Source organism: Bos mutus, chromosome X (genome assembly GCF_027580195.1).
Source record: "Bos mutus isolate GX-2022 chromosome X, NWIPB_WYAK_1.1, whole genome shotgun sequence".
In the NCBI taxonomy this organism is placed as follows: Eukaryota; Metazoa; Chordata; class Mammalia; order Artiodactyla; family Bovidae; genus Bos; species Bos mutus.
In genome coordinates, this window is record NC_091646.1 from 122,633,925 (window position 1) to 122,648,266 (window position 14,342).

The 14,342-nt window shown below is 42.4% G+C and overlaps 1 protein-coding gene across 3 annotated transcripts in view; it reads left to right on the forward strand.

Moving 5' to 3' along the window:
• SH3KBP1 (SH3 domain containing kinase binding protein 1) overlaps positions 1–14,342 on the forward strand; it is a 332,811-nt gene that overhangs the window by 255,174 nt on the left and 63,295 nt on the right. For all 3 annotated transcript variants that reach the window (XM_070365436.1, XM_070365437.1, XM_005897720.2), the window contains one exon: positions 12,141–12,248. In XM_070365436.1, coding sequence (XP_070221537.1) covers positions 12,141–12,248 — 108 coding nt within the window. The remainder of the gene's footprint in view (positions 1–12,140; positions 12,249–14,342) is intronic.

The following is a 14,342-nucleotide window of genomic DNA, read 5'->3' on the forward strand; positions in this document are numbered from 1 at the left end:
AGGAAAGTCCTGTCTCAGTGCCTTTTAAAGACATTTAAGTGATGTTCTGAAAGATCGCCTCCCAATTAGTCTCCCCCCAGGAGCCAATGAGAATGTTTCCCTATCCTTATCATCCCTTGGTATTGTCATTCTTTGTCATCTCTGCTAATCTGATAAGTGTTTGCATTTTTTAAAATGTTTACTCAAGTAGAAAATTTTGTAATTTTCCAATTGATCTTTATAAAAATACCATATTATTCATGGCATTATCATGTCATCTTTCACACTGCAAATGTTTTTTCTTAGTTTATGACTCATAGAGATATTTAAGAAAATGTCATTAAAAATAAATACCTTTTAGACTTAAAGTTTCCCCATTTTGTAGTTAACTACATGTTGCAGTAAAACTCATCCTTTTAAGAATAATTTTACTTAAAGCTTTTATATTTTAGTCCTAGTTGGAATGGGTAGCTGGCTATTAAATGCTTTCCTTCTCTGCCCTCCTCGGGGCTTTCAGAGGTTCTATTTAAAGCTTCTGTCCTTACAGTATCTTTTTATAATATCATTCAGAGAACCCCTGAGATTATGCATGGATAAGGATTCTCATATCCTAGACCAGGTCTTGGCAAACTTTTTCTGTAAAGGGCCAGAGAGTAAATATTTTAGATTTTATGGGCTATACAATATCTGTGTCAACTATACAAAAGCAGTCATAGGTGTCGATGAATGGGCATGGATGAGTGCCAATAAAACTTTATTTATGGACATGTAAATTTTACTTTCCTGTAATTCTCATATACTTTGAAATACTATTCTTTTGATTTTTAAAAACCATCTGAAAATGTAAAAACTATTCTTAGTTTCAGAGGTGCACAAAAATAGGTAGCAGGCCACATTTGACCCATGGGAGGTAGTTTGCTAGCCCTTGAAACAGAATGTCTAGAAACAGATCCATAAAAATATAGCCAATTAATTTTTTAACAAAGGTACAAAGAAAATTTAAGAAAGAAAGGATAATCTTTTCAAGAAATAGTGTTGGTACAATAGACCATCAATAGGCAAAAAAAAAAAAAAAAAAGAGCCCTAACCTAATATAACACATTATGCAAAAATTAACTCAAAATGAAGCACAGATCTGCATAGAAAACATAAGACATAAAAAAGTTATTTATGAAAACATAAGAGAAGAGACTTGTTAGGACACAAAAAGCACAATTCATGAAAGAAAAAAACTGATGCATTGGAGTTTGGCAAAATTACAGACTTTTGGTCTGCAAAGGTACTGTTGAGAGAATGTGATTGGTTAATCTGTTTTTCCTCCAAGGTCATCTGAGCCTCAGTATTTAGTAAATAATTGCTTGATACATAAATTGCCTGAATTTCAAAGAGCTTGGTTTTGTTCTGAGTCTTGCTGGGAATATTCTTTGTAAGACAAGAGACCATGAAGCTCCCATAGCAGAGCTGTTTCATGTACCCCACCTCTGCACTCCTGTGCCCCCTTTTCCTCCAGGTGGTAGACGAGTGTAGCTGTAGTCCACTGGTCAGGTCTGAACTCGGCTGAGTTGCCTGAGGACTGAGATTGGACCTGGGAATTATATTTTTCACTCACTGCACAGGCCTAGAAGCTAAATTTTCTGTGTATAGAGAAAAGACTCCAAACAAATTTTTATGCCAAGGAATAAGCTTTTCTAAAAGAAAGAAAAGAAATGTACATTTGTCTTATAAATGAAAGGGAGATGGAAAGTAAGAATTTACCATTAGCTGCTGCAGCTGGCTTGGTGTTCTTGACCTTCATAATGATCATGACTATATCCTTCACTTCTTATTCCTTCCTGGTGCTTATTTGGAAAATGAAGATTCCTCCCCCCTTACCCTAACAGCCTTCTTTGTGTCTCTTAGAGGTGATGCAGGAGCTAAGAACATCTCTTAAAACATAATGAAATATGTTTTATAAGTGCCAGTGTCTTTGTAATGAAGCAAAATGATTTTTTATTATACCTACTATCCTTTTAATGGAAGAAAAGCATGTATTTGTGTGCAGAATCAATATAGTTCTCTAAACATAAGTGAAATCTCTGCTATAGGATGCACAGCCTTGAGAGGTAAATTATGCCATTAGCCATTTGGATGAGCTGAAGGCGCCATTAGAAACAGCTTCTAAAATTTAGCATCAAGTGGTCCTCTCAATGTAAATGACCTAACAAGTAGAAAATGAGAAGTTTCTATGAAAACATATTGTTATATAATTTCACATGCTTAATTATATTTAAATGGGCAAAAAAAAATGCAAAAGTGCCACCTTGATGATCTGCACTTGACGTAATGCTAGTTCACACGCCCTTATATGTTATGTCTCTGATCGTTCTGAAAGCCAGAGTACAAGTAGCCAAGAAAGGCCCTCTCTGCAAACATCCGCTTTTCACATGATTACTGACGTTTGAAGTAGAATTAAGAGGGAACAAAGTCTTTCATTCTGCTAGGAAAAAAAAAAGGACAAAAATATAAACATTTCCTAAGACTTAGGATTGTATAGGCTGCAAATGAAATCAGTTGGCAATTCATATATATTTGTTGTGATTAACTATATAGCCACGTCTCACAGTTCCAGGAGATGCCCATTGTGAGTGATGACCCTGGAGTTGGGCCAGTATGGTAGCATCTGTTGGGTGCTGTTCTCTGAAGGGCTCCATATAGAAGCATCTTTTTCTAAGAGGCAAACTATCTATGAGCCCAGAGGTTTTGAGGCTTCTGCTCTGGGCTGTCTCCTATAAAAGTCTCCCCTAATTCCTGTCTGCCTGCCTCTCATAATGCCTGTGAAAACTCTCTTTTCTTTCTGGGGACTGAGATTTGGTTTCAACTTTTCTCTTATTTCTTAGTGAAATCTGAACTCAAATGTTACTTCTGTCGTATTTCCTCACCCCTGTGCTCTGAGCGGGCTATAGGAGTGATCCTCTCAGTTCTCCTGTGTGGATGCAAAGGGCCTTCCGGGGGTGGAACCCCACCCTCTCCCGAGTTGATGGCCTCCAACAATGTCAGGCCTCCAGCAGTGTGTCATCAAAATATTAGCATTTTATAGATGTGCTATTACCTAGAAAAGATTGGGTGTCACTAACTTACTGTATATATTTAACTTTTCCATATAAAAATGGTTAACAGTGACTCGACTTTTCCTTAGGGAATATTCTACCTTCCTTGTTAGAGAAGAGTATATATGACGAGCAAAGGAAACTCCCGGATAATTAAAAACCCTTATATGTGTCTTCATTTCAGAAATTCTTTCCCTAGACTTCTTTTGGGAATTAGACCTTGAAATAGCTCTGACTTTTAAAGATAGAGTTTAAAGTTCTATTCTATCTAGAATAAAATAAATTCACTGTGATTAAAGAAACAACATTTCCAAGTGAGAATGTAACTTCCGGTTGCAGCCACGATGGAGTGAAGGGTGCATTAGACTTGCCCTTCCGCCACTTTGGGCCTCCCAGGTGGCACTAGTGCTAAGGAACGCGCCCACCAGTTCGGGAGACATCAGAGACGTGGGTTGGGTCCCTGGGTCGGGAAGATCCCCTGGAGGAAGGCATGGCAGTTCACTCCAGTATTCTTGCCTGGAGAATCCCATGGACAGAGGAGCCTGGAGGACTACAGTCCGCGGGGTCACAAAAGACTCATACAACTTAGCAACTCAGCAACAACAACTTTCTAGTTGCAGTACAGGGCACTGGAGCACAGAGAGCAGAAGACTCATCGGATAGAGGAAACAGAGACTGTAACTGTTTGTAACTCACAACTGTTGAGGTAGATGAAATTTTCAGGGCAGGGAGTTGCAGAAGATTGAGCTGTGCAAAGAGCGAGCTCTGGAAGTTTATATATAGGAGTCCCTTGAATCTTTGGCCATATACTAAGCATGCATCAGTAGGGCAAGAGTCTTCCAGGCCCAGCAGAAAATAAGTATGGGAGGGGAGGTGTGGGTGGGCTGTGAGATGAGTAGATATCCTAGAGATATCAGTAATTGGAGATGTTGGAGTTCTGGCCAAGCAGACTAGGAAAACTTCATTGAACACACTTGGCATCCAATTGACAACTCAAAAAGTCAGTCATAGGAATAGTGCTACCCTTGTTGTTGTTTATTTGCTAACTGACTCTCTCTTTTGCAACCCTATGGACTGTAGCCCACCAGGCTCCTCTGTCCATGGAGTTCTGCAGGCAAGAATACTGGAGTGTTCATGACCAAGAACCTATGCACAATATGAATCATCATTTATTTTTGGTCATGCCAAGAATGTACAACATTTATTTTAATAAACTAAGACATTTAAAAAAAAAACAAAAGAATATTGGAGTGGGTTTCCATTTCCTTCTCCAGGGAATCTTCCCCACCTAGGGATCAAACCTGTGTCTTCTGCTTGGCAGGTGGATTCTTTACCTCTGAGTCACCTCGGAAGCCCAGTGCTACACTAGACCCATCCTGAATGAAGGCTAAAACTAAGCCTCGACAGGTCGAGCTGATTTGCAAATAACATGCCCACCATAATGAAACTCCACACTCTTGCAGGGAAGACAACAAAATCCAGTCCTTTGATAATGTAGTGTGCAGTGCGTGGTTGTTGAGATTATACAGTCACAGATGACCAGATGTAAGAGGAAGCACAAAAATGTGAGGTATGGTATGGATAGCTTATAAAGGGCATGCAGTTATTTCTGAATACAATTTTCAGGCATCAGGACTTGCTTTAATTAATATTGGCATGACTAAAAGGAAGCTTGATTAATGCTGTTTGTGTGTTATTCATCTAATTTTTTGTTACCAGTCATACAATATGTAAAACGAAAAGGTTATAAGTATAGCAAAGCCTGTAAGTTGTTGCCCAATAAAAAGTCAGGATTTTTTCTTTTAGAAGTAGACAATCTCTTTGAGGTCACTACTTCCCAATATCATAAAACTGAATGACTGCCTAAGCCTCACCCATCCTAGGATGTGAACACTTGAAATGTGACATCTTCTTTAGTGGGCTTGTCCCTGGAATGGTCTCCTTGACTTCCATCATTAACTATGCTCTGATGAGCATTTCTTCTGACACTGAGATAGACATGGTTCTCTTTTTTCCTGTTACCTCATAGACTGTGATGTTGATGAGTCTGCTGGAGTAACTGACTTAGGGTATGTTGGAAATACTGAGCAGAAATCCCAGCCATGCAGAATAATTGCATCTCTTGAGAAGGTGTTAACAAGCTGAGGCAGAACGAAGTGCTCCTGGGCTTCGGCTTCCATGAAGTGTCCTTTCAACAGCCCCCCTGAAGCTCCATGCAGAAGGCGTTCATTAGTAAATATTAAACAGCACTTTTCATACTGCTGGTGGGGTACTGAGAGTGTGAGACCCCCTCGAGGCACTCAGAGGCTCACTTGACAGCCACACTGAAATCACATAACACTCACTTTCTCCTCTAATGATATTTCAGTCATCAGAGAAGGCCATGAAAAACAGTCATGCTGGATAACTTCTGGGAAATCAGTACTAGGGAATGTAGGGACAGCTGACCACCAGGGGAGCACTTTTCTTTTTCAAGAGGACCAGCTGGTGAAACCATCATTTTGAAGTTTGCTGGGGTGACATAAGAGCAAACTATATGTCTGAACTATACACTCCTGTCCCAACTCACATAGGCCATGTACAATGTCTTAGAAAACATGACCTCTCTTTGAAAGGTACTTTTTAAATTGTTACAATTATGAACAAATAATTCAGTACAGACCACCAGGGAAGCCTGATTATATAAATGAAGCTTTCTTGTGTAGCTAATCTAGACCTTCCTCTTCCTTGTTCAACTTGACTTCACTTTGGATGTTTGAAAATTGTGAGAAGTGGAATAGTAGTCTGAGAGGAGATTGGGCCATCCATCAGTTCATCCATTCAGCTGACATGTACTCATCATCAGTATTTGCCAGGCACTGTGCTAGGTGTTTGGTGGATACAGAGTATAAAAATAAGATTCTTTGTTTCTATGGAGCTTCCCATTTTTGAGAACTTTGTTACTCAAAGTTATCATCCAGTAGCATTGAGATCACTTGGGAACCTGTTAAAATGCTGAATCTCTGACCATCCCCAGACTTACTGAATCCAAATTGTCGTCTTCACACAAGGACAGTATACACGTTTGAGAAGGCTTAGTCTAAATCATTGATTCTCAGACTGCACATTGGAAGGACGTAGGGACCTTTAAAAGGCACTGATTTCTCAGTCTTAACCCCCACCCCCAGGATTTATAGTTTAATTGGTGTGGGGTATTAGCCCCAAGTGATTCTAAATGTGCAGCCAGCTTAAAGAAACACTGCTCTAAGAGGTTGCTTTGCACTCTGGACCAAATGGAGCCCCACATGAGGTTGCAGCCGGGTTTTACAGTTTACAAGCCAGGTGGCGAGTTGGTGTTTTTTAAACATTTGAAGTTCTTACACAAGAGGCAGACAGAGCAGGGCTCACTGGTGACTCCTGCCGCCAGCTTGGATGTCAGAGAGCACCTCTAAGCTGGTCCCTAGCACGAGAGCTGTGCGCAGTGGTGATGCTTCCGTGTTCCCCAGGGCCCCTCTGGCAGGGTGGAGTGGACTAATGCCTGACATGGGGGGCCGGGCCAGTCTCCCTCCTCAGACACACTCTGGGGCCTTAGCCTCCCTCCAAGAATGTGAGCCGCTGCCAGGGAGTTTCACCGGAAGATGATGCTGAGTCACGTGACAGATGTATTGTATACTTAATCAAGACGCTTTCCTGGGCTCATGATCCCTCGAGGTCTCTAGGACTACCCCCCTGGAATCACAATAATGATGACACCCACCAGCAGCAGTTCAGCAGTTGTGTTGCTCTTTACACTTCATCTTCTCCTGTGTATCAAGGAACTGAGACCCAGAGTCTTTATCACTGGAGGACCACTGAAGTATCTGATGGCCCCAATTCACTGTCTTCCTCCTCTCTCTGAGATACCTTGGCTCATGAGATAGATACAGTGTGGAACATAGGTTGGAGTACAGCACACCTAAGGCTCTGTTTATTCATTCCTTAAAAGGAAACATATCATTTGTATTTTACAAGGAAAAATATATTTTACTCTAATATCTGCCTGGGGATGAGGCATACAGAAACCATTTTGAGGACTTAAATCATAAAAGAGTGTATATCCTATGTCAGAAATATAATTCTTTCTATGCTCTTTGATTCATGATAAGGGTCAAGGTCTACTTTCCTCTGTTTGCATGTGAATAGATCTTATTTCTAGTCATCATTGTTCTGGAAACTTTCATCTATAATACATGCAGATCTTTTACTCTGTCCCACTGCAAACTTCACCTCATTTAAAGACCATCCCTTTAGCTGCATACATTGCCCTTTCCTCATCCTTATTGAAATCTCAAAATTCACTACTGTAGCCATCGTCTTGGGTTATACCTGTGGTATAATTATTAATAGTGTCCTAGATTTGGAAATAAATTATATGGTCACTGTAAAATCTTCCAGTATTTTAACAGCACTACCTCTCTCCTTAGTGGTCAGCTACTGCCTCATTGTTCTCCCTTCTTCCACCTCCTGCCATCCTCCTGGGGGACATTTAAAACTCCACCCTGATGATGCTCTGGCCTCATAAGTCATTGATTGTCCATTCTGCCCTCATCACTCATGAGTGCCATCTTGCTTCACCCCTCACATCACTCTTCAGTAGAGACTGGTTGGCGCTTCCTGGGAGGCAAGCATTGCCTTCATTCTAAGGGCCAATTCTCGAATGTTCTCGTCCATGACCCCAGCTTCCTGCTTTCCCTTTTCCCTTGTTTCACCCTTGGAGACCCCGCCCTTGGCCTTTCTCATGACCTTGATTCTTGCCCTTGTCCTCTCCTTCCAGACGAGGATGAGGCTTCTCTCGGCCCCCCTTGTTGTCGCTGATCCAGCCTAGCACTGCTGCCTGGGTCTCAGTGCAATCTTGATTCGCCGTGCCTGCCTCTTTCACTTGGCTCTGAGCTTGGGAGCCCCATAAGGTCACGATGACTTTCTTTCCCCTCTGAATTCCTCTCCTGTCCTGCATGTTTTAGGTCCTAATTAAATAAATTGAATTCGCTGCTGTTTCACACTCCTGGAAGCAGAGCCCTCAGACAAATAATTCTCTCTTCATCTCTGCCACCAAAAGCCTCATTCTTCTGTCTGGTTTGTTGAAGAGGACTTATTTTCACTTCTCAGTTTACTGTCAGAATTTTTCCTGTTTCCCTTAAATTAGCTTCTATTGCTAGGAGGAAAAAAGTCTCAGTTCTCTAAATCTCGCTCCCACTGCAGGCATCTTGACCCTGTGGCTGTTTTCTGTCCTGCAGCAGATGCCCTTTTCATTTTTCTTAGTATTCTAAGTCATGATGTCAGTTTTCTCTTTTCAGTGTACTTATCCATGAACCTTGTGTTTGTTCTTATACCGGTCAGAATGATTAGACACACTGTGTTCCACCTTCATGCTTCCCCTCTCATACCTTGAATTACACAGCGATTAGCACTATTCATGTTTTCCTTAAAAAGCAGAGCCCAGATGAGCCATCCAAGCTATTCATCACTGATGGGAGGTATAATAAATATACTGTCATATGCACTGTTTTCCCCTGTAGGCGTACATAAGTTCTGAAGTTATTCTGAATATGCTTTTGCTTATTAAAATGTTCTTTATTGTTTTTCTGGCATACAAAACCGAAAGCTTCATTACAGTGGTTCTTGGGTTACTGATTGCATAAGACTAATGGGAAGCTTGGATTTGCACCATTTAGAAAGTTAAAAAAAGCCTTCAAAAGAAAGACAGCACTAAACAATATTTGAGTGCCTTTTACAGACCTAAGTCTGTATCAGATGATCTGAAATGAACGTGGAGAAAAATTCAGCCCTCATATAAGCAAACCCTTCACACATGAAAAGATCCAAGATTATTGGAAAAGCTGTTAATGATTCTTTTCTCTTTGGTACCAGAGCTCGTGGTTGATACAGTTATCAAAAAAAGACCTTGTATGTTATGTGAGTGCTAGTGTGCATGTGTGTGTTTCACACACATCTCTAAGCTCCCTGGAGTTAGGGATAATGTTCTTTTGCATGTTTAATGTTTGGTGCCTACAGAATGAACTGACATATATTTTATATGTAATAGTTGTGTGTTAAATGGAATATCATGAAATGCAAATTAACACAGTTCTGAGTGTTAGAGAAAAGATAAAAGCTTTCATTGTAGTCACTTTCCTACAGGTGAGTTTCAGGTTGGGTTTTGAAGATGACAAGAACTTGTCCAGAAAAAAACAAGAGAAAAAAATATATGCCAGGCATTTCCTCAGAAACAGAGGCTCTGGATTGAAAGACTTAATTTTTAAGGATTAGGAGTAAAGAATTTCCACCCGTACTCCTTCATAAGTTTTCCTGATACTGTTGAGGACATAATGGTTTCTCAGAGGTGGAAGAAACTCACAACCCATCAGATTCTGCTTCCACAACCCCTGTTCATGAATCCATTATTTCAGGACTGATGCTAGATTGCTCAGGGAGTGATGTGACATGGGCAGGACCAAAACACTTAGCTCAGCTTCACGTTGTCATTTTCCAAGAAGATAAGCATTCTTTCAGATTGTAAGTTTTTTGAACCTTGTTTTATTCTGAGTAAATCTGCACTTGATGCTTCAAGTGTCTTTGTCTAAGGATGTTGCTTGGGGTAATGTAGGACCCACTTCCCGAACCTATGTTATCTTTTAAAGAGTCGATCTAGCTTTGTAACAGTTCAGATTAGATCAGTCCCTCAGTCGTGTCCGACTTTGTGACCCCATGAATCGCAGCATGCCAGGCCTCCCTGTCCATCACCAACTCCCGGAGTTCACTCAGACTCACGTCCATCGAGTCAGTGATGCCATCCAGCCATCTCATCCTCTGTCATCCCCTTCTCCTCTTGCCCCCAATCCCTCCCAGCATCAGAGTCTTTTCCAATGAGTCAACTCTTCGCATGAGGTGGCCAAAGTACTGGAGTTTCAGCTTTAGCATCATTCCTTCCAAAGAAATCCCAGGGCTGATGTCCTTCAGAATGGACTGGTTGGATCTCCTTGCAGTCCAAGGGACTCTCAAGAGTCTTCTCTAACAGTTACCCCTGTGGGAAGAGACAATGGTGAGCATTTACTTCTCACCTGAGGTGGACTCTGCCTTAACTTATATAGAATCCTCACAGCTTGGGGCAGATAGAGACTATCTTGTCCTGCAATAATCCTAGTCTTGGACTGAGGGGAGATCACAGAATTCGGAATTAGAAAGAGCCTTCATTGATTCCAGAAATAATTATTATATGTGGCATTGGGCTGGGGGTATGATGGTGAAAAATTCAACTGTGTTTCTGTCTTTGCTGGACTGGATGCTCTAGCAAGGCACACATGAGTCACATAAGCCAGGGCCTCCAAGGGCTCAGTGCCAGGCCCGAGGCCAGCTGCACATCTGCTGCTTGAGCCTGCCTGAGCCCTCCCCCAGCCCCACCGGTATCGTGAAGGACCACGAGTGTGTCTCTGTGGGCCCTGAACAGGAATTCCTCACTTTCTCGAGCATTTATTTTAAAAGCATTTCTCTGGGGGAAAGACTTTGCCCATTTGGGTTTTTAGCTGGAAGTCGTCGATCACAGTCTGAGAATTGTCAACAACATGTGCTTGACAGTGGTGCATATGTTGTACATACACAGGGAAGGATTAAATGCCCAAGTGAGGAGGTTGACAACAGGCCAGTAGGTCTTGGATTGGGTGGGGGAGAAGTGGAATTGGACCCAGAGAACAAATACAAGATTTATTATCGAACTAGAGAAGATCAAACTCCCCACCCACCAAGGATGGGGAAACCTGCAGGTGGTTCTCTGGCATGAGGCTGAGTGCCTGGGAGTGCCGTGGGGCCATTAGGCTCAGGATAGAAGCTTATGAAGGCTACACTGAGCTCTGTCCCCAGGACTTGGCACAGAGTAGGCACTCAAACGTTCGACAAAGGTATGAACATAATAGGGGTTATTCCAAGGGAAGCAGATTTGATCTGGGAGAATGAATAGATTTCTTCTTTCATTTAGTGAGCAAACACTAAGCTCTGTAGGGTGGGGAGAAGGGCTTTTCATGATGACTGTGCCCCCTCAACACGGGGAGGTGAAGGCGCATTAATGAGATTGCACAGGGTGGGATTTTTCTCCCACTTGGCTGACTGTCACCCAGCCCTTCCTAATTTCAACAAGCTTTGTGACAGGCTAATCAAAGGGAACATTTGTGTGTGTGATGTTTTCTAACCCACATTTGCAGTTAATGAAATAATTTCATTGTGTTAAAATGAAGAAAATATATTTTCTCCTATCTTTAAGAGGGGGAAAAAGATCTTATTGCTCTCAGTCAGTTCAGTCACTCAGTCATGCCCGACTCTCTGTGACCCTATGGATTGCAGCTCGCCAAGCCTCCTGTCCATTGCCAACTCCCAGAGTTTACTCAAACTCATGTCCATTGAGTCAGTGATGTCATCCAACCATCTCATCCTCTGTCATCCCCTTCTCCTCCCACCTTCAGTCTTTCCCAGCATCAGGGTCTTTTCCACTGAGTCAGTTCTTTTCATCAGGTGGCCAGAGTATTGGAGCTTCAGCTTCAGCATCAGTCCTTCTAATGAATATTCAGGACTGATCTCCTTAGGATGGACTGGTTGGATCTCCTTGCAGTCCAAGGGACTCTCAAGAGTCTTCTCCAACACCACAGTTCAAAAGCATCAGTTCTTTGGCGCTCGGCTTTCTTTATGGTCCAACTCTCACATTCATACATGACTACTGGAAAAACCATAGCTTTGACTAGATGGACCTTTGCTGGTAAAGTAATGTCTCTGCTTTTTAATATGCTATCTAGGTTGGTCATAACTTTTCCAAGGAGCAAGTGTCTTTTAATTTCATGGCTGCAATCACCATCTGGAGGGCCTCTAAAAGCATCATTGGGTTTCGAGTCCCAGCTGGCAGCTCTAGGACACCGGAGCTTTTGTCCTCCCATCCAACTTTGGGGTTTGTGCTGTTGAGTCTTAGGAACCATTGATGGCTGCCTCAGGGAAAGCACTTCCATCTCTCTAAAAGGGGTATCAGAGCTCTCCGTGAGGCGCTTGCCCCCTTTCTCACTCTGCTCTCCTGTTTCCTAGGACTGCATTGACGTGGGCTGGTGGGAAGGAGAACTGAACGGCAGACGAGGAGTGTTTCCTGACAACTTCGTCAAGTTGCTGCCACCTGACTTTGAGAAGGAGGGAAACGTAAGTCTCTGCGGCTCGGCTCTCAGCGCACCACCTGCTGTCAGAGTTGCGGCCTCCATGATGGGCTGGGGGTGCGGGGTGAGGACATCTGTTGTTAAAGAGCCTCGGCATTTTAGTCTGATGGAGTGGCTGCCCCATACCTGATGTGTGTGGACAGGTCCGTTATCTTCCACAAACCCCAGTTTCCTCATCAGAGAGCCTTCTTCTAGGGTCGTTGTATGATTAGACAAGCACTTGGTTTGGTACTTGGAGTGTTTACGCAACCAAATAAATGACAGAAACCGTTGGGGTTTCCATTGGTAAGTGGATGGCCTGTATCCTACATAGTGTGTCCTTGGCTGGTGAAGTGACTAATATGGAAGTGGCTGAACAGCACACTGTGAAGCTGAGGATGCAGGATGAGGCCTACTGATCTTCCCGTCTGTGTATCTGTGTACACATATTTGGCCAGGTATACACATGCATGGGCTTCTTAGTGGCTCAGTAGTAAAGAACCCACCTGCCAATGCAGGGGGCATGGCTTCGATCCCTGGGTTGGGAAGATACCTTGGAGTAGGAAATGGCAGTCAACTCCAGTATTCTTGCCTGAGAAATTCCATATAGCCTGGTGGGCTACAGTTCATGGGGTCGCAAAGAGTTGGACATGACTTAGCAACTAAACAACAACAAATACACATGTATCCCTATTGTGTGTGTGTGTGTGTGTGTGTGTATGTGTGTGTGTATCCCTCTGATCTGTACTTTCTCTTTCTTTGTGAGAACACATTTTTACAATGCTGTGGTTTAAATGAGCCAGTCCATCTTTGTTTGCCTCGCGGCAAGCATGTTGTTTCTCTAATGACACTGTAACAGGAAATGTTGAAAAGTTAGAAGCACTTTACATTCTAAGAGGAATATAAAGAGGAATTCTACAGTGATTTGGTCTATTTGGTCTTTTCCAAGCTGTTCTTCAGCACAGAGCTCTTGGCTCAGACTTTCTCATGCCTTCTGCCCACTTTTTCTGGCCTGTGTTCTCTTCATGCCCATGGGGGCTTTATTACTGGACCATGAACTTTGACCCATCACGTTCCTATGGAATTGAGGTTCAGGAAAGGTAGCTACAATATTAGTGGGTTGATTACCAAGGATATTAAACAGCGTTGGTGGTGTGTACACTGCTTAGATGGATGGATATGATTGTTCAAGGAGCCAGATGGTGTTTGTACCCACCAAGATTACAGCCCGTAGATTGGTTTGAACAAACGGCTGCACGTTTTAGGCTTTTTGATAGCTGTCTTTCTTGTTTAGCTGAAGGATGCTTGGTTCCACATCTGTATTCTCTCTGGGATTTAAGTTTGAGGTTCAGAGAATTCTGCTTCCCAGTGTTTTCTAGATCCTTGAGACACTGCTGGTCTGGGGAACCACACTTTGTCAGCCTTACCTGGAGCTTGTTAGAAATGCTTGAACCTCACCCTAGACCTGTGCATCAGAACCCACGTTTTATCAAGATCCTCAGGTGACCTGTTTCCACATTACGATTTGGGAAGCTCTGGTGTAGATGCAGGTGTCTATCTAAGTGATGACAACCCCACCTTCTAGTTTCTAACCATATTTTAGGAGGAGAATAAATTCGTAGAACAGAGAAGGGCTCACCATTTAGTAGACGTCTTACACCAAGCAAAATCATTTGAGCCATTTTTATTGATAATGGTTGTAGTGGTGGGTTATTGGCTAACAGAATTCATCCCTGAGGAAAAAAAGACACTAGCCCTTGGCAGTATCTGTATAGTAAATGTTTAAAACTGTAAGACACAGGAAAGAGGTTTGGCAGACATTTGTAGAACGTGGTTGTGACTCTAGCCTGCAGCATTGAATAGACTTGAACTTGAATCCTGGCCCTGTCACTTAATTGTTCTGTTCAAGATCAACTCATTGACTGTTTCCTCAGTATCTCTGGATTCTGCATCTGTGGATTCAATCAACCTTGGGTTGAAAATACTAAACAATAAATTTCAGGAAGTTCCTAAAGGTAAAGCTTGGATGTCTTGAATTTGCTGTGTAGTGACAATTATACACATAGCATTTACAACCATTTATATAGCATTGACTTTGTAT